This window comes from Vidua macroura, chromosome Z (genome assembly GCF_024509145.1).
Source record: "Vidua macroura isolate BioBank_ID:100142 chromosome Z, ASM2450914v1, whole genome shotgun sequence".
NCBI classification, from domain to species: Eukaryota; Metazoa; Chordata; class Aves; order Passeriformes; family Viduidae; genus Vidua; species Vidua macroura.
Genome location: NC_071611.1, coordinates 57,084,603 through 57,111,793, shown reverse-complemented (window position 1 = coordinate 57,111,793; position 27,191 = coordinate 57,084,603). Strand labels below are relative to the sequence as shown.

The window sequence follows — 27,191 nt, the reverse complement described above, 5'->3', positions numbered from 1 at the left end:
TATATCTCCCTCAACAAATAAAAGCTCATATCAGATCACTGAAGTGAAAGGCAATGTACTGCACTGTACAGGAGATGTGATAGCAACATTTTGTAACATGTGATGTTACAAAACATCTTTCACCAAATGAAAACTGTACCAAAAAAAAAAAAAAGAAAAAGAAAACCAAATATCACTCTAACCTTCAGGTTATAAATAATGAAACTTGGGGTACTGAAGACATGAATAAAGCAAGGTTTTTGAAAAGAAAGGTTTCATAAAGTGGTCTTCTGTTTAGAATCTCACTACTAAATGCCAGTATTTATGTTTTTATGCATTTCACGTTTTCCCAAGATTCTATGATGTGTTTTTACTGTTTTACACTTTTAGAAGTCACAAAAGCTCAAGAGAAGAATCAAGTAGTTCTTCAAGTGATTGCCAGTGTGGAGGACAAAGGGAGGACGCCGGATCTTGAGGAGATCAGTAAGGGCTTTTCAGTCTTAACCTCACTAAAGTCCACTTTTGCCTTGTGTATTCACAAACCAAAGAAACCCTGCAGAAACATCAAGGGCAGCAAAGACAAGGTCAAACAGTGTATGAGGTGGCACAGCTATTCCTGGCTGCAGTGCCTTGTTTTTTTCACATAAAAGGTAAAATACAAATGTAAAATGTATCTTACCTTCCTGTAGCTAATTATTAAGAAATACAGGAAGAATACAACATTTTCTAGTACCATAGACAAACTCTAAACATGCCACTTAAAATGCCAGCTCCTTTCAAGCTGCCTGTGTATCATTGACATAAGTGGCCTCACTGCTGTTAATGAGTGACTCATGGATGTTTCTTGTACAGAAGGAACACAAAGTATGTCATTGTAATTCTGCAAGCGAAATAATTTACATATATATATATATATATATAAATTTTGTACTGCATTACACTGAAGAATATTGTTAATGCGGATTTGCTGTGCAGATGTGCAATTTTGAATTTAGAAGAGACTCACGGGAGTATGATTTAACATTCTCATTTAGACTTTCCTTGGATACTGTCAGGAAAATACATGCAGGATTTACTAATGAGAAGTGTGTATGCATATACTTGGTATTGCTTTATGGAGCATTTAAGGGCCTCATTGTTATTGAAAAAGTAATAGTTTTCTCAATAATCAAAAAGCAGTAAATTGTTCACTTCCAAGCCCTTTTGTACATGCACAAGTGCTGCAGTTCTGTCAGGTTTTCAGAAAAGCCACAGCCACTGTATGTTAAGATATTGAGAAATTAGGGTTTTTCCTTTCTGACCTTCCTGATCTTCTATTACAGATACCATTTTGTACAGTGCCCTTTTAAAGAAACAAAGTCAAGGACTGAGCATACTCATTAGCAATTGTGGATGACAGGAGTCATCAGCTTGTGAGAAGAACTGCAGCTCCTGAAAGACTCAAATAAAGATGATTTACTGAGGTTAGGGGGGGTACAATGAAAATTAGTTTATAATGGTACTTTATAATACTATAGGTTAAACTCAATGCCTATTCTGTTTTTTTAATTCTAAGTGAAAGGCAAACCAAAGGTCTTCTTAACAGAAGAAAAAGTGTTTATTGAGAAGGTGAGGTAATGTGCAAAATGAACAAAAATTATATGAAAGAACTGTTGTTGTAATTGTTAGCTTTCTGAGATGTTTTTTTACCTTTGAGAAACCATTGAGTTTTAAAATTCTAAGCTAAACTAACTTACATGTTTTTGTCAACAAGATGATGTATAAATACACTTTTATTTGTATTAAACCATTTCAAGATTTTCTTTTTAAATGCCAGTGTCCTACAATGCATTCACTTTGACGTTATAATAAAATATACCGTAGATAATTTGTCTGCAGCTGAATTCACAGATGTTGCAGAAGAAGGGGCATCAACCAAACTGCAAGACACATGGCTAGTGGTTGTCCTTGCCATTCCCCAGGCTAAAAAGTGGAAGAAGCACAGCAGCAGTGTCAGAGATCAGCAGTGAGGTGAGGTATGAAAGCTCCTGCGCTACTGCATGTTGCTGACAGCAAATGTGGGAGGAGGAAGGTAATGCCTTATTCCTGTGGGGATGGGAACCCTGATGTGGATTTATATACCTGGCATGTCATTACATAGGCTCTCACTCCACCCACAGCAGAGAGAACACCAGTTAATGTCCTTTCTTCTAAAAAGTAAGCCAGACATACTAATCTGAGTAGTGACAAAGGTCAAATTCACTTTGAAAGGAAATGGGAAGTTCTGTATTTTCTTAGCATATCAGCATGTTAGGGTGTTGCAGTTATAAATGCATACTGTGTTTAAAATAGATTTAGATTAAAAAGCAGTTATCAACTGCAGAGTAAAACTCTTCCTTTCATCATTTTTGTTGGCATCCTGAGTTTCCCCTCCTTCTTGTTTTCTCAGACTGGGGTCTGGGATTGCTGTGTACTGTTAGACTGCTTTCTTTTGTTATACTGCAAATCCTGTGAGTTTTACACCTGTAGATTGAATAAGGCTTGAAGAACCAATATAGATCTGCAGTACCTCTGACCTCTTCTGTCCAGTGTATTCCAGATCAGTCCTTGTGGAAAGAAGTCCCAGATGGGTGCAAGCAAAGTCAGAGCACTTCATAGTGTGAGCCCAGAAGTAGCTGGTTGCACTGAAAACTGCAAATGAGGGTCTCTTACTGTTTTCAGGGATAATTCACTTTCTTACCTAGAACCAAATGAACAGAACTTTTGTTACCTTAAAAATTCACTAGGGTTGATTTTTTTTGGATTTTGCAGCTGGCAGGAGAATTAAGATCATTTATTAGTGACCAGCAATCCTTGCAAGAGTAAGATCACTACTCATTGAGAGGACACTTTGATAAGCTTTTTGATCTTTTGCCAAACAAAAGTGATTAGGGTTATGGGAGTTTATAACTTTCTTTGGAGAAACATCTATATACACAGAGTACCAAACCTGATGATTTTTTTCTTATATCAGAAGACTTAAAAAATAAGAGAAATCTTTGTTTAATATGCATGAATTATCATCAGCAAATTGTGTTATGGTGACATGCTTGTCAATCTGTTTTTCAAAGGATGCAAGGCTTATATTTACTAAAACGATGTGTAAAACATAATGCCCAAGAGTATATGAGATTGACCTTGCTTATGCCAAGACCGTGTAGGCATTGCAATCTACAGATATGCAGTATCACCTTGTAAGTATCCTGGGATGTGGTACACAAAGTTATGCTTAACACCGTCAAATAATTTTAATTTTGCATTTTTCCTTGAAGAGCTGGTGGGTAGATAGAGGGTCTAATATTTGATACAAGGATAATGTAAGAATGAAAATTGATGTAGGACCTGTAATTTACAAGAGAAAACACTTGTAATGCTGAAGTTCCTATGAGAAATTGATGGAAGACTAAAAACTAGTTACAGTGGAAAGAAATATTATAAAGTTCTTATAAAGTGTAGCAGAGAGAATGGCCATGCTGCCTCACAGCTGGGAGACACCTCAACTTCCCGTACCTTTGGTTTTGAAGAGCTGCTGAAATGGTGAGGTGCCCTGGTCGGACTGGTCCTGCTGAGCTCGGCCCTGACTCGACTTCGCCTGCTCTCGTCGGGCCAGACCGGCCCGCACTCACCCGCTCAGGGTGAGCTGCAGGGGCTATCCTAGGCGGCTCCCATTTCCCCTCATTTCATCCGGACGGTAAAAAGCCCTGCTGCCTTACAGCCAATCTGAGGTCCAAGCAAAAACGTTTTGTTTCACTAACCTCGGGGACCCAAGACTCCGGTTACCACGTGCTTCCTCTTGTCATTGCCCGGTAGGAGGGCTGCGGCTGAGCCCATGCCCTTGTGAAAGGGGCTGGGAGGGGATGCTCTTGGGATCATCGCTGTCGGCCCGGGCAGGCGGGAGGCGCAGCGGCTCGGCAGGTTTCAAGTCCGCTCCGTCACCACCGCCTGGCTCCGGTGTGGCGGAAGCGTTTTCCAGCGCTGTTTTGATACGAAAGTCAGGTTATTTTCACAGGAAAGTCGAGCCCCTCACGGGGCGGGCGGAACCCTCAGCCCGCCCCAGGGACGGCGGCTGGGCCGGGCATGCGCGGTGTCCGCTCCGCCTCCGCGAAGCACCGCCTCCGCCGCCGGGCGCGGGGGGACAAGTGGCGGTGGCCGAGCGGCCGCGCCCTCCACCATGAACCTGCACCAGGTGCTGACGGGCGCCGTGAACCCCGGGGACAGCTGCTTCTCCGTGGGCAGCCTATACGATCAGCCCTTCACGGTGAGCGTCCTCCGCCGCGGCCGTGGCGCCTCCGCAGGCCCGGCGCCGAAAGCGGCTGCGTCAGGCGCGGCGGCCCGGGCGGCCCCGGGCGCGGGGCTTGCCCCGGTAACGCCGTCCGCCGGCGGCGGCGCCGCCGCCCGAGGGGCTCGCGGGGCCCCGGCCCGGCGGGGGGTGGGGACGCGCAAAACTTGTCCGGAGCGGCGGCCCCGATGCCGGCGGCAGCCCGGGCGGGCGCGGAGCCGGCGGCGCGGCGGGCACATGCTGGCAGCGGCGGTCCGGGGCCGCGGAGATGAGGTGGCGGTGATAAAAGATTACATAAACGGCAGCTGGGACGTGCAGCTCGCTCTGGAAGGGAGTTTCAGCGCTACCTTGCAGTCAGGAAGGTGGATGAAATCCTCTCCTGCGCATAGCTGAGTAAGACCTTGGAATACCCAGCCGTAGTGTTGTTGAGGTTTTCAAAGCCTGTTTGCTCTTACAGTGGAGAGAAAACACTTGAGTGCGTTGTAAAGGCCAAAGTCTTCCTTAGCGTGCGTTTTCCTTCCTTTTGCTTTTGTTTGGTAAACAGACTTCTGTTGTGTTTTTCTTCCCACCCTCCCTCCGCGTGTGGCTGAAGAGGAATGAAATCAGATGCAGCAAAGTTTCTCAGGGCACCACGCTGGGGTATTTTTAACCTTACCTTTTAAGGCTGCTCCCAGCTTCAGCCTGGTGTGCTCTCCAGTTTGATAAGGGAATGATTGACGGAAATGCAGGAATGAAGACTTGTTGTTTGCTGTCCCGTCTGGTATACACAGTTAAATTCGTCTGGCTACTTGCAGCTTCGCCTGCGTCAGTGGAGCAGAGGTGCTTCCCCAGGGTTAGGCTGGCTCTGCAGAGTCTGTCTGCAGTGTTGTCCGGCCATGTCCTTGCTTCCTATAAATAACTTCATGTTGTAAGATATCTTAAACTACAGCGATTGAGACTTCAGATACTAAATTGTGCCAAATTCTTTTAATTTTACATATCCAGAAATGTAATAGACTCACCTGTGATGGGAAGCCATTTAGTAAGAGACAAGGAGGTCTGCTTTACAGAGAAATGCTAGTAAGCTTTCAAAATATGTTTTCATAAGTTTGCCATTTTGATGTCTTTTTTTTTTTTGAGGGAAAGCATTTGAGTCATTCATGTCACTAGAATCACTTTCTACTTGTTGCAGCCGAACTTATGTAAAGTTTTGGAGGTCCCCAGTGGATAAGAAGAGTAGGAATCTCTTCTTGAGGAGAATAGAATGATTAGGAAGTGTAATTCTTGATATTCATTACTGTGGTCCCTCTTTTGGAGGAGCTGTTTTCATATAGGTATATTGTAACGTTTCCTGGACATAAATGTAATAACAATATTTCCTATAGCTGCATTCATCTTCCTTTCATTATCCTTTTCCCTGAAAGGTTATTAATGGATTTCTTTTCCTCATATTTAAAATGGCTAACAGAAATATCCTTCCTTGATTGCTTCAGGGCTGGTTTTGTTGTTGTTACTGATTCTGTAATGCTGTGTTAAGTTAACGAGATTGCTCAGAAGGATTAAGAAGTGAAAGGTGCTGAAGCTAATTTCTCCTTTTTTTGGAAAAGGATGATGGACTCAAGCTTTAGAAAATCCAATGAAAAAGAATTGACCATTGTTTTTCCCTTTCTGAAATTATGATATAAGAATTAATTAGTATAAATACTATTGAATTGTATTTTAGAAATGGAAAAAAAACCCAAACATGTCAAACTTCTATGCTTCCAGTTATTGTGGCTGACAACATAGGAGTTGATATTTCAAGGTTATGTACTGCACAGGAGGGACAAGTTGTCCTTGTCCAACAGGAGAACTTGGTCTGTAATTTTTTTTTTTTAAGACAGAGTATGCTTCAGGATATTTTCTCATAGACAGCACTGAATAGACAAAGTGAAGCATTTTAAAATATTACAGTTCTAAGTTAAAAATATTAGAATACTTCTCTTAAAAGCTGAAAATTTTGAAGCAAAATTAGAATAAAACCTCCTTTATCCATCAAATCATATATACCTTTTTGAATATGTGCTGTTATGTTTTAAGGAGGTATTTCAGCTATCTAATGGGAGGCAGGTTTGTTGTTCTGATTTTTTTGTTTTACGATGTGAAGTGTAAAGTGGAGCATGAGCTTCCTTAGAGAGAACACTGTAAAGTTTTTAGCCTGTCTTTTATTTATGTGTTGAAAAAGGCTCATAAGCATCAAGATACCATAAGAAGCATACCTGTTGTTTCTCTGCTGAGGGCAGGTGATAGTAAGGTATGGCACACTGAATCATGAGAACCTGGCCCTCAGCTGTCAGATGTTACCTGTTTATTCTTTGTGTCCTTGGTACTGAATTATTTTCCATGTACTTATCCACACTGGAAGATATCCTTTGCTTTCTTTTGTTCATGTCAAATCTGAAATATTTGAGTAAAAGTTTAAAAATCTCCTGGAGTTTATCACATAGGATTCTTCTGAACTAGTTATTACTGAAGTTGTATTTATGTTATTAAGTTAAGTGGGTAACCAGCACTGATACACTGTTTTTGCTTTTTCAGTTCTGATTCTATAATTTTTTTTTTGTCATTATTATTTCCCTCCACCAAAGTAGCAGAAGATTTTGGAGGAGGGAGGTCTCTGTGAGCAATAGCAACTTTACAAGTGCAAGTCCCAAGACTGATAATGAAAGTCACAAAAGAGCGATTGTTTGTAGGGGTAAAAATATGTGAAAGAAAGATTAATTACACAGATTATTTCAATGGAACCAAAATATTTCCTTGACAGATTTCATCTGTGTGATGAAACTAATTCTGGACTTGAGACTTGCTGTGTACAATTGATAGAGCTAGGAACTAAATATCTGAACTTGAAAGGCATTTGGAAAATTGGGGTAGGGTGGGGTTCCGTGGCTTGGTCAAGACCACACTGAGGTTTTTAAAGATACTTTGTAGCAATAGAAAAAGGCTTCCCATTCTGCAAAGTTTTTTGATAAAGAAAAGTAATTTCTATGACTCAATGATATTGTTACTTACCTGTCTAGAAAATACTTAATATTTGCACTTAGAACTCCCTGGATATCTGTAGTCCAGAAAATTGAGATATCGTAAGAGTCAGTCAAGAAATCACACTGTTTACACCTCTCCTACTTCTTGGTTGGTATTTAATAAAGGGAAGGGATTTAGTAGGGAACCTTTTTAAGAGTTCCTTTTTGTTTTTTTTTTTTTTTAAATAATACTTGCGTTAAGCTATTCTGGACTTAAGAAATTAATTTTGTCTTAATAAATTTAAAAAAAAAATTCTTTACACATCAATGAAAAGTGGTTTCATGATTCAAAGTGCATTGAAACATGAGTCAAAGGGCATGGCCAATCAATTGGGTACTTATATATACTATAATACAGTTGTAGTATAATAGTTCAAGTACTTCTGATAAATAAAAAAGTTGAATATTTTTTCTGAAACATGATGAAATATAATTGCTTAAAATGTAATTTAGCATCCTAATAAAATAATTTAATTATTTTAAATAAATGTTTAAGTGGAATACTTAGACTAGTGTAAGTTCTGTTGCAAAAGTGGGGTTAGAGAGGGACCATACTAAAATAGAATAAAATAATTCAGCAAGATGCCACATGGCTCATGGTGACTGTTTTGGTTTTGACCATTCTATGCACAGGACAGAAAAATATAGCAATTATTACAGTATCATCTGCCTCAAAGATTTGTCTTTAGCTTTTATCTTGACTTTTACTGAGTTTTGCATTGTCTTTCTAGTGTATATTCATCCCATATATGCTTGAATATGTTTATGTATTTTTATAAATATGCATGTGTGCACACATGGTCTGCTTCTTTTAGCCATGGTTAACAGCTGCCCTTCATGTAAGAGAGGTAGATTAAATAAAGTTTGTACAAGTTGTCCAAGATAATGTGTCAGCCCTTACGTAGCTGTAGCAGAAACTAGCAAAAACTTTATATGTCAGTACATAGAAGAAATATGTCAAGAAGGTTGATTGTAAGGGAAATAAATGTGTTGAAGGTGCTGTGCTATGTTAGAAGTTGAGGCCCCAATTGTTTGCTTTCCTTCTGTTGAGAGTAGTTTCCCAATAGCAGTCTCAGATTGTGAGTTGTGTATGTCAGACTTTCACTTTAGAAAGAAATCAGAATAGTTCGTATAATTGTCTATAATTAATTTCCCATGCTTTTAAAGCACTGTTCTAGTGAAATTTTGTTATTCTTCTTCAAAGAAATATTAATTTAGAACTAAGAGCCAACATTGGATTCAAAACATGGGCAGAATTTTTGTGAAAACTCACTTCTGCAATACAAAATGACATTTATTTTCACAGGTCTGGAACATCTTTCACTTCCTAATTTCAGGCTTGTTTACTATGTCAGTAGCAAGTGAGATCCACGGTCCTGCAGCTTAAGCTAGTTCTAGCTTGTTTATTTCTGTAACAGAAGAACAAAGCATTGTTTAATAAACATTCCAAGTACATGGTAACATCACGTTATCTGCTTGTCTTATTGTGCAAAGACAATTTTCTTGTAAATGTTCTAGGACATTCTTAAGGTGAAAGGCTTTTTATGGCCTGCCAACATCAGATGTAGAGGCTCTGCTTGCTTTAAAGGCTTGTCTTAGGGTTTTAATATTATTTTTTAAAATCAATATATATTTAGGAATTCTTTCTCCATTCAACGGTATGACAGCATTTTGTGCCCTTCCCCTCTCCTTCCCACAAGGGCAAAGTAATATAGGTAAGTGAATATATATATATATGTGTGTATATATGTATGCTGTATGTGTGTATATATATATACATACAGTGAATTCTTATACTGGAATCACTTGCACTTTGCTTAAGAGAAGACTGGAATTACCTTTCTTCTTGGTTACCATTTCTTACAAAGATGCACTCTTATTAACTCCTATTAAAATGAAGATGAGTGGTGTGTGAACTCTCATGGACAAGTCTCACAATAAAAGTTAGATAAAGTGACTGGTAGGCAGAATTCATTCTTGTTGTATCTGAGACCCTCTTAGGGTATGGAAGATAATCCCAAGTACAGTCTTCTATTATACTACACTAAAATACCTCTGCAATTAATAAAAAAATCTTAAGTGTAAAATTAGTCCAGCAGTTAATTTTATACATTTGTTTAGAGAAACATTTTGGTAAGATACTGCTGCTTAGGAGCCTCATTTTCAGCTGAAGTCTGGGCTCCAGTGAGTGTGTAAGAGGATCTGACATCTCTGCACAGAATCAGTCTAATGGATGTGTTGCAGGGGGGATAACAAAGAACTGAAGGAAGGACTCCTTAGGAGGGGTACACAAGCTTCCCTCCGAAGGTGTCTGGTCAATGTGAGGAATAGTGAGAACAGTAGAAAAGTGAGCCAGTTGCCAGAAAATTTAGTCACCTTCTTCTTCAGACACTTTTTCCATTGCAATATAAAACTTCCCTACCCTCTGCATCCCTTGCCTTTTGTCTTTGAAACTGTGGTTCTCCTGCAGGCAAACATTAACTAAATATCAAAAATAACCTCCAAGTCATCATCCTTCTGCTTGGCTGTAGTTATATTTGGAAGCTCTTTGAAAAGGCCTTTTTTTCCCCTTTCTATCTCTTTGGGAACGGATCAGTTCTATAGGCTTAGGAGCTTAGTCAGTGGATCTGCAGCTTATTGGGCGTTGGGAAGCCAGTGTGACCAAGTATGATCTAATCTGTCTGAACAGACTGATGTCTGAAGTGATTCCTTTTTTCCCCCCCAAGTGTCAGTCTTTTCAAGTAGTGTGGAGAAATACCAGAACATAAGGGTGTTTTCCTTCAGGAAACAGCAAGTCTAGGATGCTTTAATACATCTTTAAGCTACCCTTGTCCATCATAGCCTGGGTTTGCAGGAGCTAGCCTGGGTTCTGACTTTCGTGCAGCACAACATGAGAAGGATATAAACCTGTGAGAGAGCATTCAAAGGAGGCAGCGAAGGGTCTGGAAGGAAAGCCATATCAGCAGTGACAGCCTGGCTAAGAGGAGACCGAGGGGAGACCTCGTGACAGCCTACATCTTCCTCATGAGAGAAAGTGTACAGGCACAACTCATACCTTCTCTCTGGTGACCTGTGACAGGACTCTAGGAAATAGCCTGAAGTTGTGTCAGGGCAAGTATAGGCTGGGTATTAGGAAAAGAGTGCTCTCTCAGAGGATGGTTGGGCTGTAGTCACAGCACCAGCCTGAGAGAGTTTAAGAAGTGTTCTGACACTGCACTTGGGCATGTGGTTTGATTCTTGTGTAGGGCCAGGAGTTGGACGGTGATGATCTTTGTGGGTCCCTTCCAGCTCAGGATATTCTATAACAGCTGTTTTAAATCTTATTTCCTGATACATTGATGAATATGTGATTCCTCAAGTCTCCAATGTATAATGTTTGATAGTTGCTAACAGAGTTCTTTAACAGAGTGCACTCTTTAACAGAGTTCAAAATGCCAACTGTACTGAGGTCTTAAAACTGATGGAGTTATGATCTCATTAAAATAGCTATTTTATGGGTTGCATGGTTTCTATTAATGGTATGCGTTACTCACCATGATGAAAGTATGGAGTTTTATATGAGGTTTAACAAGGCCAAGTGCAAGGTGCTGCACCTGGGTTGCGACAATCTCTTTTATCAGTCCAGGCTGGGGGATGAAGGGATTGAGAGCAGCCCTGTGAGAAGGACTTGCGGGTGCTGGTTGATGAGAGCCTGGACATGACCCAGCCATGGGCACTCACTGCACACAAAGCCAAATGTGTCCTGGGCTGCATCCAAAGCAGTGTGGGCAGCAGGGCAAAGGACAGGATTCTGTCCCTCTGCTCTGGTGAGACCCTACCTGGAACCCTGCATCCTGCTCTGGGGTCCCCAGCACAGGAAAGGCATGGAGCAAGTCTGGTGCAGGGCCATGAATATAATTAGAAGGATGGAGCACCTCTCCATGAGGAAGGGCTGAGAGAAATTCAGTCTGGAAAAGAGGAGTAAGGATTACCTTATTGTGGTAAGGTACTGTGTTCCTTGTTCCTCCTGTTCTTGAAGGGAGCCTACAAGAAAGATTGGGACTGTTTACAAGAGCATGCAGTGACAGGACAAGGGGGAATGGCTTCAGACTGAGAATAGGTTTAGGTTAGATGTTGGAAAAAAATTCTTTACTGTGACGTTAATGAGGCACTAGAATAGTTGTTAAGAGAAGCTGTGGGTGCCCCATCCCTGGAAGTGTTCAAGGATGGGTTGGATGGGGTTCTGAGCAACCTGGTCTAGTGAAAGATGTTCCTGCCCATTGCAATGGAGTTGGAACCAGATGATCTTTAAGGTCCTTTCCAATCCAAGCCATTCTTTGTGTTCTGTCCTATTGTGGTGGTGGCACAAGGTGGTTTCAGGCTTGTCTGTGAAGCTAGAAATAGTGAGAACCAGATGGAAGAAGTATAGTAAGTCTTTGAAGTGCTGATGAGGCCTAGGGGGGGCATAAGCAACACAGCAGGTGGGCTTCGTACAGCCTTTGACACTTCAATCTTAAATACATTTTTAATAAAGCTGTGTCTAGGTTTCTGTGTTATGTCTTTACATGGAAGCACGTTTTTAGTTTGTTTTTGTTTTCCTTAAAACTGCCTCTATACAGAACTCTAAATTCTGAGAAATGGCTTTAGGAAAAATTGTATATATGTATTTCAGAATAAGATTTTTCTGGTGAACTGTGGACATAACCAGTGAGTCACCAGGCGAGATTATTTTTAACTGAAGAAAAAAACATTCTGTGGTGAACAGGTCTGAAGTTCATGCCATCACAATATCAAAATAATTACTCTAACATTTGAACAAAAATTACTACTCAATCTCCTCTTTTGAATGAGCTTTCACTTAGATTGCTTTGGAACCTGCAGTTCAGTATGCTAATTAATAATAAAAGCAGCTCTTTTGACAAGACAAATTACACTGCTTGAATGTCTTGAAGCTGAAGGGGGAACTGGACAGGAAGAGGCTCAAAAACCTACCATTAATAAGTGGTCATAAATAAATATATGGTTATATTTAGTCTGCAGAACTATAGACAGCATTTTCAATTATGAGGTGGTGCCTGGTGTTCTGCTGGTTGCAGTGTGATAACTGAATATAGGCTGAGAGTGGTGAACACAGTCTTCTGGCTGAGACTCTTCCTTGAAGCATCACTTTAGCCTTTGTGGGCAAAAATGTCTTCAGACCGAAATCTCAATATTTTTCATTTCATTTATTTATTTTAAGGTGTGTAATGGAATGATAGTCTAGGCCAGTCTTGGTAAAAGTACTCTTTCATGTAAAACGCTTGAAAACATGATCATCAGATTTTAAATTCATATATCTAGCTTTCAGTTATTCTGCTTTTGTTTTCATGTCCATAGTTTTTATTTAATATATTAGAAATTAATAGAGGAGTTGGTTGTAAGGCATGATCATTTCTGTCAGTGTATGGAAATCTTCCATCTTCAGTTTCTGTGATGCTATTCTGCTCTTGAAACTTTTAGTCAATTAAAATGGCATGTTTTTGATCCTTTTATGAGTCTCTTGCTAACAGAATACATGTTTGTGCTCTTAATTTTGTTGCTGTCTTCCTGATTAACTTCTTAATGAATGTACATTCCTTTTTCTAAGAATTTCATCCTTGAATGCTGCTTTCTTATGCTAATTGGATGGTTCTCCTCACTGTTGTTTCCACAAGTTTCTCTAGTATTTAATCTTTTCCTCTATTTAAAACCTCTTTTCCTCTAATAAGACTTCCAAGAAGATAGGAAGAAATTTTGACTCAAGCATGGCAAGACATAGTGAACTGGATCTGTGAATGTGTTAGATATATCAATATACTCAGTCACAATATAAACTTGAGAGAATAGAATTCATGCAAATAACAGGAGATTCAACAAGTCTGAGAGGACAGTTTTGCTTCTGTTTAACTAAGCTTCAAGTCTTTTGATTTTTGCCTCTACAAAATCCTTATTAAATTTTTAGTAAAATTTTAGCTCCTCAATTCTATTCCCCCTTTTCAGAAATTTCAAAAATTAATAGAAAAACTTCTAAAGTCTCTGTCTCCAATCTAAAAAATATATTACTTTTTTCTACTTTGTAAGAACTTTGGTTTTTATGCTTTTACGTTTCTTTTAGATGCTTTTGTATCTCCACTTTTTGGTTTTTCTATCACAAACCACTGTTTGCTTGTTATGCAAGTCTTATGATGCACTTGTAAGCATGGAGGAAGAGCAATTTACCACTTCTGTTGCTCGGTTTTAAATTGCAGACATCTGTATTTTCTCTGCAAAGACCTCTTCTCACTATATGGTGTTTACATGGATTATACTGTTTCATACTTCACTGATACGTTGTAAGTAGATAAAGCTTTACATTATTTTGGACTGTTTTTTTGTTTTCTTTGTGTCTTTTTAATTTTTTTTTTTTTTATATATACTGTAGGCATACGCATCAGGATGTGATATTGTGGTACTGGGGACTGACTTTGAAAGATTACAGATAATCCCTGGAGCAAAACATGGAAACATACAAGTGGGATGTGTGGACTGTTCAATGCAACAGGGCAAGGTATGTAGAGCAGTGTTCCTACTAATGTTCCAGCAATGTCATGTTAAGCACTTTCTTAGGAATGTGTATACTTGCAAATTAGGGCAAATATACTACAATGAATGGTAAAATGACTGATGGCTTTCTGTCTTTACTTGTAAGCAGCACAGTAAATGTGAAATAGTAACCATAGATATGATAGATGGTTGTAGAAGATAGATAGGACTGCACAGGATGCTGTGGATTCAGGGCTACGTTCAGGACAGAAATTTGACTAAGATATTACTAAGTTGGAAGCAAAAGTAATTTATTCACTATGGCTTTGCACTACTGGGCATGTCATTGACATACTTTGACATGTTAGTGGCTGGCAGGAGATGAGTGCTTCCACAAAAATCACTTTCAGATCATCCAGAAAAATGACATCTGTTTCAAGCAACTCATAAATCCTCTCTTGGATGGGGTTTGCTTTTTTGAATTTTTAGCTTTTGCTTTTTTGTTAGTAGGTCTACATCAGAATGTTGCATTTTAGATGACATTGGCTTTTAATTCCTTTTAAGAGAGCTTTTTTTTTTTTTAAATTTTCCTGTCAGAGTGAAAAAGAAATAACCAGGTGACTGTTCAGTGGGATGTCACAGTTCCGTAATACCCCATTGGGATGTCACAGGGATTAAGCAGTTGACCAGTTCAATGGGAGCTCTAGATAACTATCTGTTCATGTAAGAGGGGTTTTCTACCTCTGTTGTTTCTTGTTTCTTTAAGCTTGTCCTTGTGAGTAGATAATGTCAGCTTTCTGTTCATTACTACAAGCCTTATGAGCTGATGAGAGCTTTGGTTATATCCTGGTGTCCATCTTGAGACAAGACCTCTGATGGAAACCAGTTTGTGTTTATGTATGACCACTGTGCTGATGAAACCCAGCCACACCCTGTTCCTGCTTTTTAGCATTTGAGTGATAAACTCTGGCATCTCAAAGCCATAGTCTGCCTGGGTTTCTCCACTCACTGCTGTTAATGAGAAGGGTTTTTTTTTGAGTTCACTGAGCATTATTTCTCTAAATTTGCAAGGTCATCTGGATTGCATGATGCCATTTCTGTATGCATTTAAATGAAAAATTGTCCTTGAATTGTAAATGAATACACTTGAATATATCACACTGTAAGGCTTACTTAGCTTCAGAGTTTTTTCATTTCTTAAGTAGACCTGTGAGGTCATTTAGAGTCTGCAAGTTCGTATTGTTTGCTGTAAGGAAACTGGATGTGTTTCAAAAATGCTGAAGTACTAAGCAGTGGATGGCTAGGAATTTGCTTATTGACCAGACTGATCAATGCATTTTCAGGTCATTCTTAAAAGGGTAGAATTTCTTCTTACATTCTTGATCAATACTGACACACAAATTCTACTTTGGTTTGTCAAAATGTACAGTTCCAATGTTCTTAGTGTGTCCTCACAGGAGAAGTACTCAAGCTCTCTGATGATTTTTGTGTCCCTTCTTTGGACCCAACATGTCCATATCTGCCTGGTGCTGAGGACACTGGATGTGGTACTCCAGCTGATGTCTCTCTAGGGTAGGGAAATCATCCCCTTCACCCAACTAGCCACCCTTTTTTTAGAGCCGTTCAGGACGTGGTTGGCTTCCTGGGCTACAGACACATGCTGCCAGCTCACATAGTTTTTTTTGTCCTCAGTATCCCCAAATCCATGTCCACAGGGCTGCTCTCAATCTGTTAATTTCCCTAGTCTGTAGTGATGGTATTGATTCTGACTGACCCAGGTGCAGGACCTTGCCCTTGGACTTGTTGAAGTAGATGATGTTCACATGGCCCCACCTCTCTAGCCTGCCAAGGTCCCTCTGGCTGGCATCCCTTCCCTCCAGCCTGTCACCTGCCCCACACAGCCTAGTGTTGTCAGGGAATTTGCTGAAGGTGCTCTCGATGCTACTATTATTCTTTTTGGCAGAGTGCAGCTCAGTGAAGATGTGGGCTGTGTCTGTGGAAACTAGTGGAAAGTTTTGGGAGTAGCAGTTGCTCTGGACACTACAAGTTGAGCATTTTGGAATGCTAATCTTAGTTTATCTTTAAAACCCACTGAACAATAAAATAGGGAAAAAATCTCCACATTTGGAGAAAAGGGAAAAAGGAAAAGATCTAATCAATATGAGTTTATATAAATTTTTGCTGTTGGGTATGGAATGGAATTATTAGAGAATACAACAGTAAGTGAGGTAGTTAAAGAGAATTAGAGAGAGCAGATATTAGTCTGCAAAATGCCTGAAGAAACTTTTTCATTGCAAATGTGACAAAATTATTCTCGGCATTTTTGGGTCAGGCTGATGTTAGTAGGATGGAAATTTATCTAACTATCTGTTCTTCTAATGTAGAGGGTTTCTCTTAAAGCTATGGCTCTGTGGATTTTGGAGATCTATATGAATCTCTATATTTGTATAGATCTCAGGTATGACAGTTTAGTTTGGTTTCCTTTCAAACTTTAGTGGTAGATACTGAAATCAAAATATATTTTATAAAGTGAATCTAACTTTTTTATTATTGTTAAAGGAAAACTGTGAATTCTTTAAATCAGAATTTTACAGAAATAGAAGATTGATTATTACAATGTATTATATCTGTAGATGTTCTCCTTTTAACTACTATCACTTCAGAATGCAGGATGTCTATTGTTAATGACCTATGCAGACTCCTTAATTTTTGTAAATCTGTAATTCAGAATACTTTTTGGCAACATTGTCGTATGACAGTTCTCTCACACTCTCTGCCTGAGGTCTTTAACATATATTTGGCTTGTTTTGGCTCTTCTTAGCAAGTCTTCTAGGCTTGCTTTTATATAAGACCTTGAGATCAAATGTTATTAATTTTGTCTTAATGCAAATTTGAGGTGGGTGATAATCTGTGATGAAATAAGACTTTCAAACACTGACTTAAAACTGACCATAATGCAACTTTCTTTTGGACTGTTTTATGTTAGCCTTTAATAGTAGTTTTATTTGCAGTTTTCTGCATTGTGTGTTTTCTTTGCATAGTTCAAATCTTTTGAAATAACTTTTTAAAAGGCATCCTGTTCTAATGCTAGGCAAGTACACAAAAGTACTCTAATTGTGTACTGGTTTCATGTCTGAGAATGTGAACTCTGCAGACTGTTTTGAGTGTTTACGTAGTTTAATGTGGGAAGAATATTGCTAATAATCTGATTTTAAAAAATTATCCAGCTATAGTATCAGTAGTTTACCATGATTAATGAGTAAATGGAGGATTGAATTTTTATTATTGACAACAATAGCTTAGTGGGTAAATGTAATTTTCCGTTTTCAAAAGGAAATACGGATTTGAGCTTCAAATTTATCTACAAGCAGGGTTAAAAGTAGAATCAACCATTTGCATCTTGTTTTTGTTTTTTCAGCTTGTTTATTTAATGTGTGTTCATATAAATATATATTACTTTAGATTGCAGCTTCTTATGGAAAAGTGATTTGTATCTTTGAGCCAGTTAGTGTCTTGAAGCAGAACAGCAGTCTTCATAATGTAAGTATTTCAACAGTCCTTAATTTATTTGAGCAGTTACAAAGCCTGACATATTTTATTTTAAAGTAAAGTTTGCTTTAAAGCTGGAGGTTTTTTAATGTCTTCTTTTAATGCTAGAATAAAGTTGAGAGTTAAAGGTGATCCTTGGGAAGTAAAAAGGGTGGGATAAGGACAGAAGCCTGTAATTTGAAATAGTTTTAAGGAAGATAGACTTTACTATAATACTTCATATTACTTGCTTATGTAGGTAATAACCAAATAACCCTGCAGTTCATAAGCGAAATATACCAGAACCCAAAAAGATGTACACAGCCCCATTCTGCCATGAGTGTAGCCATTAAAATAGGAATTCCTTTTTGAACCATCCTGTGTTGCCTTTATGTTTTTATGTGTTTTACAGTTCTTACTTTAACTTTTGCTTTTGAAATTACATGCCCTTTCCCAAATTGTAATTGTTTCAGAAATCTGTGGCTTTTTTAGAATATCAGACTGAATTATTATACTTCAGTGTTATAATGGTGAAGAAGAAAAATATTTATTCTTTTGGGGCTTACTTCTGATGACAGTGGTTTGATGATCAATATCCAGAATCTTAATTTCTGAATAATAATATGATTTAGGGCAAGTTACTTAACCATGCTTCTTACATGAGGAGGCATATGGCTATAATTAGAAGCATTAGATTCTAACTGAAGTCAGTTTGTTGATATAAGAACTTTGACAGCAATTGCTCAAGGAACTTCTGTCTCCCTCTTCAGGGGTTTGGTCACCATTTGCATTAACAAATTGTTTATGTCACCATCTAGTGGATTCTCATCTCTGTACTAACCACCTCAATCATAAGATTCTGGGTGTACATGTAAACTTGTATATTATGTATTAATTGAATAGCTGGAAATGAACACCTATGTAATAATTTACATCACTGGAAAGCAGTGGAATAAAATTACAGTAGGATGTGAATTCTTACGCTCCTATGAACACTTTGGATATACTGCTCTTGTTTTTGGTCCATCCATCCTGAATGTTTTTCTATACTGGTAAAGAGTACGCTTAGTTTGAAACTTCAGGGTTGGAGTAGCAACTGTAAGCAGTAGAGGAAGCACTCAGCCACACAATTTGCTTTCAGATGTTTTTAGTTGAAGAAATATTCTGTTACTTCATTCTTTCAGTTGACTTTTACGCAATGGTTTACAGCATATTGTTCAAAGTTATTGTAAGATTGTCTCTGTCTTCCATTTACTGGAATGTTCAGGGTCTAAACCCCTCCCCCCCCCCCAAAAAAAAAAAAGCTTTGCAAATACTCTGTGCAAGTCCTTACCTGCAGTTGCTTCTTACTGTCTTTTGCCAAATTTCTGAAAGACTGAGTTGTCATATTTTAACTTGACTTCTATTCTGTGTGATATTTTTGGGGTGGAGGATGACTACTTTTAAGAAAGTCTGTGAATTAAGAAAGAAACCTGTTGTCTCCTAATATTATTTCCATAAATGTTTTCAGTTTCTTCTATAAATCAAAACATCAAGCCTTTTTGGTCTATTACAGAAACAGACAAGATAAATGTTTTATAAACTTAATTATCAACTTGCTCTAGAGAGTGAAGTAGTGATGCAAAAGTGAAAAATACTGGACTGTCCTGTTGTATATTAAAAAAAAAAAGGAGTGGAGGGGAAGTATCATGTGTTGTCTTGACTTTTCTGAACCACTAATTCAGCAATGGTACAGATATCAAACACTAGGTAATTTAACTTGTGTCATTTTTTATATCTTTTCTTTGTTTCAAAAATAAAATCTTACTTCCTCCTAAAAACATTCTCAAATTCCAATAGTGATTTTATATACTAATTTTTTCAAGCTAAACTTTTAAAATTAGAAGTTAAAGACTTCATAGATATGGCCATATTAGTGAAAAGCTATTTTGTTTTAATGTCAGAATGAATCAATTTTTATTAGGTAAGCAGTAACATGTTAAACATCTTCATAAAATGTGGAGGATGCAATGAAGATGTACTATTTATATTACAAAAAGAGGACGAGGAGAATGAAGAGTTTTCATACTAATGGTTGTAAATACTTAAAATTTCAGGTGTTACATTACCAGTGGCAGAAGAATGCTCAAATCTCACTGGACGCCATAGTGCATAATTTAACATGGGATCCCACAGGTACGAACAGATTAAAAGAAACACTTTTCTATTTGATACTGCACCTAATTTTTAAATTTAAATTCTGTCATTCCTTGTGGACAAGGAAAAGGTTTTTGTTCTGTCCTAGCATGATAGAGAATATCGAAGTGGAGTGAAATGTACCTTTTGTCACTTACTACAGGAGAACTAACATACTAAGTTAATCTGTATGGTCTGGCTCGATTATTCTTATCTGAGTAGATAAGAAACCTTGGCTTAAATGGTAAATATTTGTTGAGAAAGAGTAATATCTGCAGTAGACCTAGGTATTTCTTTTAGAGAATAGCTAAAATTTGATTAATTTTCGTAGTTTGAACTGTAGATGCTCAAATACCCAAAAAAATCTAGAAAAGTTGTATCTGCCAGATTTTCTGCAGTTTCAGCTTTGCAGAACTCTTTTTTCTTTCTCTCTATAGAAGTCTAAGTTTGCTACTTGCTTGTTGTTAGATTTCCATAAATATTTGTTCCAGGTACTCGCCTTCTGACTGGTTCCAATTGTCTTCAACTTTGGTCCAATATTCTGTTGGAAAACCCTGCTGACAATGACAGTACTGAAAGAGCAGATGTTGGACTTGGAGAGTGGAGATGTATCTGGCAATGCAAGTAAGGAACCCATTTAAGGACAAGTAATTCTCTTTACTGATTCATACCTTTGAGATGAAATACTTAGTGTAGTTATGTGAAATGCTATTGCATACTGTTACTTGATAAATATTGATGTGAGATAAACTTTAATCGTATTTCCCTTGACTATGTGACATTTTTTCCCCTTATAAGATCAGTTGTAAATGGTTTTGGAGCAGTTCTTCAGTTACAGAGAGCACTAGAAAAATACTGAGGGAAGGCTAATACTGAAGCTCTCCAATAGGCACTCTTCCTTGTAGAAGAAATAAGATGAAAGTTGTGTAATTGCTGGCAGGACTGATTAAAATACGCTTCCTTCTGTGTTCAGTGTACTCCATTGTTGTTTTATTCTCACACATCCCCCCCTGCTTTCACTCCTGCTTTTTCTGGGTTTATTCTGGGTATTTGGAACAGTTAAGGTTCTTTGTCCCTGAATTCTCTTCTTGTATTCATGTTGATTTTGATATTTGCATTTGTATATTGTACATTTAGAAGAGTTTTAAGTTTATAAGACAATATAAAGCGTTCTGACATAGGTAAACTTTTCTAGCACATTGGGGTCGGTACATTGTTCATGTGGGAGCTATGTACCATATGGCCATCTCCTAAAGAAGTTTCCTGAAGTGGCTGACTGGGCAGACCCACCTGAAGTTACTCTTTGTGAAGCATTTAGAATTCTAGTAGGTAGTTCTACGGGTAATTTTCTGGATGTACCAGAAAAACATCCATTTTATGATCCTTCAGTTGTTCTTTTTTCTCTATACGTGAAATTTTATCAGTAGTGATGTGTTTAAAAACCCAGATCATCCAAATGACAACGAAAAACTTTTCTTCATGTGTGATGAACTTTCTAAATACAAGAAGTTGAAGACTTACTCTATTTTTTGAGACGTATTTGAGTGCTCATCTCTCAGCCTAATAAGAGAAGACAGCCTGTAGACAGAATGCCATTCAGTATGGCTTTAGAATCTGGAGTTCTGGTAACAGTAGTCAAGATCATACAGAGAGTACTTTTCTTCTGTCCCTTCTATAACAAGTTTTGCATTTGTATCATGTATAAAGACTTACAGAAGCCTTCTCTGCTCTCCACCCGTTTTCCTCTTTTAAACTCACTTTGTTGGAGATAGAGCTGAGTGTTGTCTTCTTTGAATGAGTAGGTCCTGGAAAGGGTCAACAAAACTTGCTTTTTTTTGGGTACCTTTGATGCCTGTATGTCTTCTGGCATTTATACTGCAATTAGATTTAGAATAGATTTTTCTTGTAGAGAAGTCTGCAAGAAAGTCATTTTACCCCTGCAAATATCCTGTTTTAATGCCTGAGGGAAACATTCCCAAATGTTTTCATATTTGTCCCAGCAGGAGAATTTTGGTTAAACCTGGGTGGACTTCTTTGATATAGGGCTCTTGTAATCACCTTGCTCCTCTTACTGCACATAAATGCACCCTGCTTTTATTGACTTTAATTTAATCCCTTTTGAAAGTTAGGCCTCAACAACTTGTTACATGGGTATTAAATTCAAGATTAAAATGTACACTGTATCTGTGCTGTGCAGTTAAATTTTTGTATGTTCTTGTTGCTATTAATAAGCTTTGTTACTTAGCTAATAACTGAGTGCTTCAAACCCTGTAAAAGATCTTATCTGTTAGTACATCTAATTAAAGTACAATCCTCCAAAAGTTAACCACATCATTAGGTTTAGACTATTTTGGTGTCACAGCTTAGAGCTGTGTGCCCATTCATGTAAAAGCTACTTTCAGACACTTTTAAACTACATTATTCCTTTTACGCTGTTTTTTTTTCTTGAGTTGTAGTTGTAGGGAATATGAGAAGTGAAGCTGTCTTTCAGAGAAATTGGAAGATAATATGGTACAACAGAGATCAGTTTGAGATCCATATAATCGTGAAATGGAAGTACAGCAGTTTAATCTGTTAGCAGCTGCTTTTCTGCTATGGTATTTTTGAATACTGGATATTCAGCTACAGGATTTTGGTTTTCTGGATCATGACAGCCATGTGTTGTACATGAGTCTTAGTCTTTTGTACATTGTTAAAACTTAACTATTTCACACAACACAATACACACTTGTATTTAAGAATTAAAAATGTTTTATACATTCAAGAAAAAAGAAAGTTTAGAATTCTATAAAAGTTGTTAAAGTTGTTTTTCTCTTTTTAATTCTCTTTATTCCATAGAACTGCTTCTCAAGTTTGTTTAATGAAATTCTCACCAGATGGAGAGTTTTTTGCTACTGCTGGAAAGGTAAGCATTTTCTTCCTTATAGCTTTGTACTAACTCAGATAAGCTATTAAAGCAAACCAAAAAAAAATTAAAAAAAGGTTACTTAATGAAAAAAAATTTCATAATTTTTGTGTAGTCTGTCTGTTTGTCTTTACATTTTGGTAAATATGAATTCGGTAGAAAAGTAGTTTGAGGCAGGTAGGTGACGCACTAAATATTCACTGCTTAATATTATAAAATACTCATTTTTAACTTATGCCAAATTATAAGACATCAGAAAAAGAAGAGTTTTGGGGAATGGGGGAAATCTATGGATGAAATCACTGCTAGCTATCCTACTCTAGTGAGGAAGTATAATCAAAATACCAAAGACTATTAAAAAAATGAAAAATAGCTCTTTCATATGGTTTTGTGTAAATATTTCTGTATTCCGTTTTGTGTCCATAGAAGAGGTTCACGTTCCCCTCCATAGGTATATTGGCACATGATTCATGACAGTCTTTGTGACCAATCCCAGTAGTTGGTTCTGTGAGCAGTTTGTCAGCACAAGCAGAACCCCTTGGCCAAATAAGCAAAAAAATTAAAACAAAATGTCAGTCTTTTGTTTTCCTGAAACAAACTAATCTTTTATTTATACTCCAAAGCTTGTTGTTCAGGTTTTATAAGAGAATAATGTCCTTTCAGATCAAAGCAGAAAAAAAAATTCAAGATCAGGAATCCACAGGATCCAGTGAACAAATGTGACTAACCCATATGAGAATTTATATTACTTGTTAAGGAATATGAATGGGAGAAGTAGTTATTTTCAGCATCAAATTTCTGCTACCAACTAAAAAACCTAGGAGTTACTAGAGTTACTAGATACAAAACAACATGCTAGTATGTAAGATTAATATCAGTTGCTGATATTAGTGAAAACCTGGTTTAAGTGTCACAGAATCCAGAGCAGAAGTAACCTGACAAAACATGTTTCAGACTGAAGAATAAAAGGCAGTTTTGCAACTTGCCCTAGTCTGTCATGGGAGCATGAATGAAAAATTAGTGTGTACACATAATAAGTGGTTAGAGCAGTGTTTGATTTAGTAATACTGTAGAACTCGGCTGTTTGGGTCATAGTATATCCCTTAATACATGTTTGAAAGACAAAGAATAGAAGGTGATTCAGTCTGCAAATGAATCTTGCTTTTGAGAGGTAGTTGTCATGCATATTTTTGTGATTCAGTTATGTGCATCAGGAACAGATGAGTAGTGCACATCTTTATAAGTTGTATGTGTATGTTTTTTCCTTTAAAGCTTGCTATTTCAGGTCATCATGTTTGAGTGGAAGAATACCTTTTAAGACATTTGCTGTCTTAAAAGATAAAGATGTAACAAATCTGTAAAATTGCCTAGATTTTCTAGGAAAACTATACTCTAATTAACAAGCTTTCATCATATAAAGTGAAATACTAGACTTTCTTCATGATAGATTATTATCTATATAAAAACAAAGCAATAAATTCTCATGCTTCATTCTTTTTGTGCTTATTTGAATGTTGTACTTCTTGCTGTATGTTCTGTGATGCTTTTAACTGTCCTAGAAAGGAGAGCCTTCCAGCCATTTTTCAAATAAATAAAATTTTCTAAGTATGTTTTATGTAAAAAGCAAGTGTTTTGTTATTATCGACACTATATATATGTATTCCACCTTTTTGTGATGGATAGGAGTTAATTTTACAAGTTAAATGTAAATGGTTTAATGGTTTCTAATGTTACAATTTGATGTAACGGTGGAAAAATGAATTAATCTGCAAATAGCTTAGGTTAATATTACTACAGAGTTTTTGACTCCCATGTCTTATGTCCTGTTATTTTAGATTATAAATTCCTTCAAAATGAATTACTGAATAAGTAAGAAAATTAGTAAGTAGGAAAATTAATAGCATATTTTTTACCATAAATGCTTAAGTTAGTTACCTGCCTGGAGAACCTTTAAAGCACATCTTTGTTTCTATGTCTTACACCTTTACTTAACTTTTTGTGAGGGACAATGCTGGTCAGCGACACCAACCTATCCTCCCCCCAGCAGGGTCATGTTATGCATACCCAGGTTATTTCAATATTTTTGTGCTATTCACATTTAATAGTTGATCAACAACTTGTGAATCTGGGTCCAGATTAATTTGTCTAGTCCTTGAAGGCATAATCAATTTATGTGTGTATCTGAAAAAAGTAGACTGAGCGCTACTGAGCTTGGTTTTTGAGATAACATCTATTGACCTTTGTTTGTTTTCCTAAAAGTTAAATTTATGCAGGGGGTTTGGGTGGTTTTCTGACAAGGTAGAATTAGTTGTATTAACATTTGAATGCCATCTCAGCCTAGTGCAAGTTGTGTTTTCGGGATTAAAAATTGGCAGCTAATCAGAAGGACCTATATGAAATCCAAGTTAGTAATGGCAAAAGTTAAGTGGAAGCTCTGCTCCTATGTTTTCTTTAAGACCACGTTTTGAAGTTCCATTTATGGAACTGTTCCTCTCTGATCAGAAAAGCATTTTACTTTAAAGAAAAATGAAACCTCAAGAGATGTACCCAAAAGTACTCAAAGTGCATCATATTCTTATGCAAGGTAATCTTATTTACTATCCTTTTTTGTCTTTCCACAGGATGACTGTCTTGTGAAAGTATGGTACAATGCAGAGAGCTGGCGGTCAGCCGTATCACCACCTGGTGCTAGTCCAGATAAGCACGCAAAAGAACTTGATTTTTCATTTGTTTATTTGGCTCATCCTCGATCAGTAAATGCATTTTCATGGAGAAAGACCAGTAAATTCATGCCACGGTCAGTAGTTCTAATAACTAGTTCATAAATTGCCCCAGAAAACCCCCAAACTGTACAGTCTGCCTCTCTCTAACAATCAGTAGTCACACAGTTATGTTTAACTTCAGTTATTGAGTGTGCACACCTTTTATACTGTTTCTGCTCTTGAGAGGATGGCAAGTATCCTCTTACCTGGGAAAGAGCTGAAAAGGTAGAAGCCTCAGAGACTGACTTAGGCATTAAACTAAATACAAAATCAGCTCTTGAAAAGCCATGTCTCTTTGGATTTTTTTTGATTGCACTAAGTGACCATTCATGCATTTAATCCTGACATATCCTGATGGAATCAGAGCAAAAATCCTGTGACTTGAAGTCCTCTTTCACAAACATTCAAATATTTTCATGTCTTTTTATTTGTTTCTCTACCTAGTACAAAGCTAGACCTCTGTCAGAAATAGTATCTGGAAATTGAATTCAAGTAATCATTTGGATACCTTTATTTTTAGGTTCAGATGATTCCAGAATGACCTGTCCCTAGTTTTCACCAGTACTTTCAATCTTAAACTGAAATAATGTTAGCAGTTTTGTGGCCTGCAGCCATCTTTTTGCCATGTAATTCCAAAGAGTGAACAAATTTGCATACCTTTGTATTGGAGCAAGTTTATTGCTCCAATATTTATTTGGAGCAAGAGTCTTTAAGACTCTTCATAAATCTATAGTTCTTACTCTGTAGGTCACTTCCAAAAAATCCACCTGCTCCATGATTCCTAAGGGGATTTTCTGCTGGACAGTCTAATCATAGCTTTCGAGCCTTATGTAGAACTAAATTGTGAACTTACATGGCCTGGAAATGTGATAATCTGCATAGTTTTTTCCGGTATCTAATTTAGGGTAATTGAATTTTTTGGCTATATATTTAACACAAGTTACACTTGGAAAAATAGTAACTAAGGAAAACTTGTAGATTTAAATTTTCTGTTGATTTCCTGGTATTATCTGAATTTCTCTCTTTTGGATATATATTATTTCATAAGTGGGAGATTACCAGTAAAATCTGGAATTACAATCAGGTATCCCGAATATTATTAGCTTTTTCTGTGAATGACTTTAAAAGAAAAAAATTTACATTTTGCTATTCTAGGTATGAATTTTTCTTTAAATTAAAATCCACAATTTGTTGTTGCACTATTTTGTGATGACATTTGAGGTGATTTATGGTCAGATACTTGAACAGAGGGGAAGGCCTTTCCTACATAAATTATTTTCCTGAAAATATGTTGATGAGTTTTTCTTGCGCCGGTATCTGTAAGTTGGTGCAATTCGAAAGACTGGTAGTGGAAAACGGTTTGGAAACATCAGTTTATTTTGATGCTGTGTAATAGTTAGCAGCTTCTTCACTCCTTAAATTTTTTTTCATTAGTGGTGCTGTCTGCAATGTACTCCTGACTTGCTGTAAGGATAATGTTTGTCGTCTCTGGGCAGAGACTTTGTTACCTAATGACAGTCTATTGTATGGGGGAGGATGCAGCAATTGGAGTGAAGCAGCGAACTTCACAAATAACTTCAAGAGAAATATTTCAAGTAAAGAAAAAGTGCAGAGTGCATTGGAGGTAAGAAATGAAATTGAACAGTGAGAATAAACACATGTAAAAACCTGTGATTTTAGACAAGTTTGTAATTGTAACTCAGACATGTATCACAAGCTGAAATCCTTTATACCAGAGATGTGCATAAAATGTTATGAAAGGGTAAATTTCCTTGAAATCTTCCTTGGGCAGGCTAAGCTGACAGCTCTTCTGCTGAGCTTCTCACATTGAAGACACTCTGTTTCAAAGTCACAACTGCCTATTTTTGTCTGGTGACTGAAGAAGAATGCTTTGCAGTATTTAGTTCAAAGGGCTAGGAGCAGTATTTAGCACACATTATAAATAGGTTATGTGAAAGCCAGGGGTGGTGCTGCCTTAAGACATA

General features: G+C 37.4%; 1 protein-coding gene across 7 annotated transcripts in view; it reads left to right on the top strand.

Moving 5' to 3' along the window:
* The first annotated feature begins 4,103 nt into the window (after nt 1-4,103).
* The window catches only part of DMXL1 (Dmx like 1), a 77,495-nt gene continuing 54,407 nt past the window's right edge, over nt 4,104-27,191 (top strand). For 2 of the 7 annotated variants that reach the window (XM_054003774.1, XM_054003773.1), the window contains exons 1-8: nt 4,108-4,255; nt 13,736-13,861; nt 17,299-17,376; nt 19,461-19,539; nt 20,031-20,163; nt 22,378-22,444; nt 25,066-25,241; nt 26,641-26,830. In XM_054003774.1, coding sequence (XP_053859749.1) covers nt 4,169-4,255; nt 13,736-13,861; nt 17,299-17,376; nt 19,461-19,539; nt 20,031-20,163; nt 22,378-22,444; nt 25,066-25,241; nt 26,641-26,830 — 936 coding nt within the window. In that variant the 5' untranslated portion in view covers nt 4,108-4,168. Of the gene's footprint in view, nt 4,256-13,735; nt 13,862-17,298; nt 17,377-19,460; nt 19,540-20,030; nt 20,164-22,377; nt 22,445-25,065; nt 25,242-26,640; nt 26,831-27,191 lie in introns of those variants that run through there. The other 5 variants (XM_054003770.1, XM_054003769.1, XM_054003775.1 and 2 more) reach the window with 4 other exon arrangements.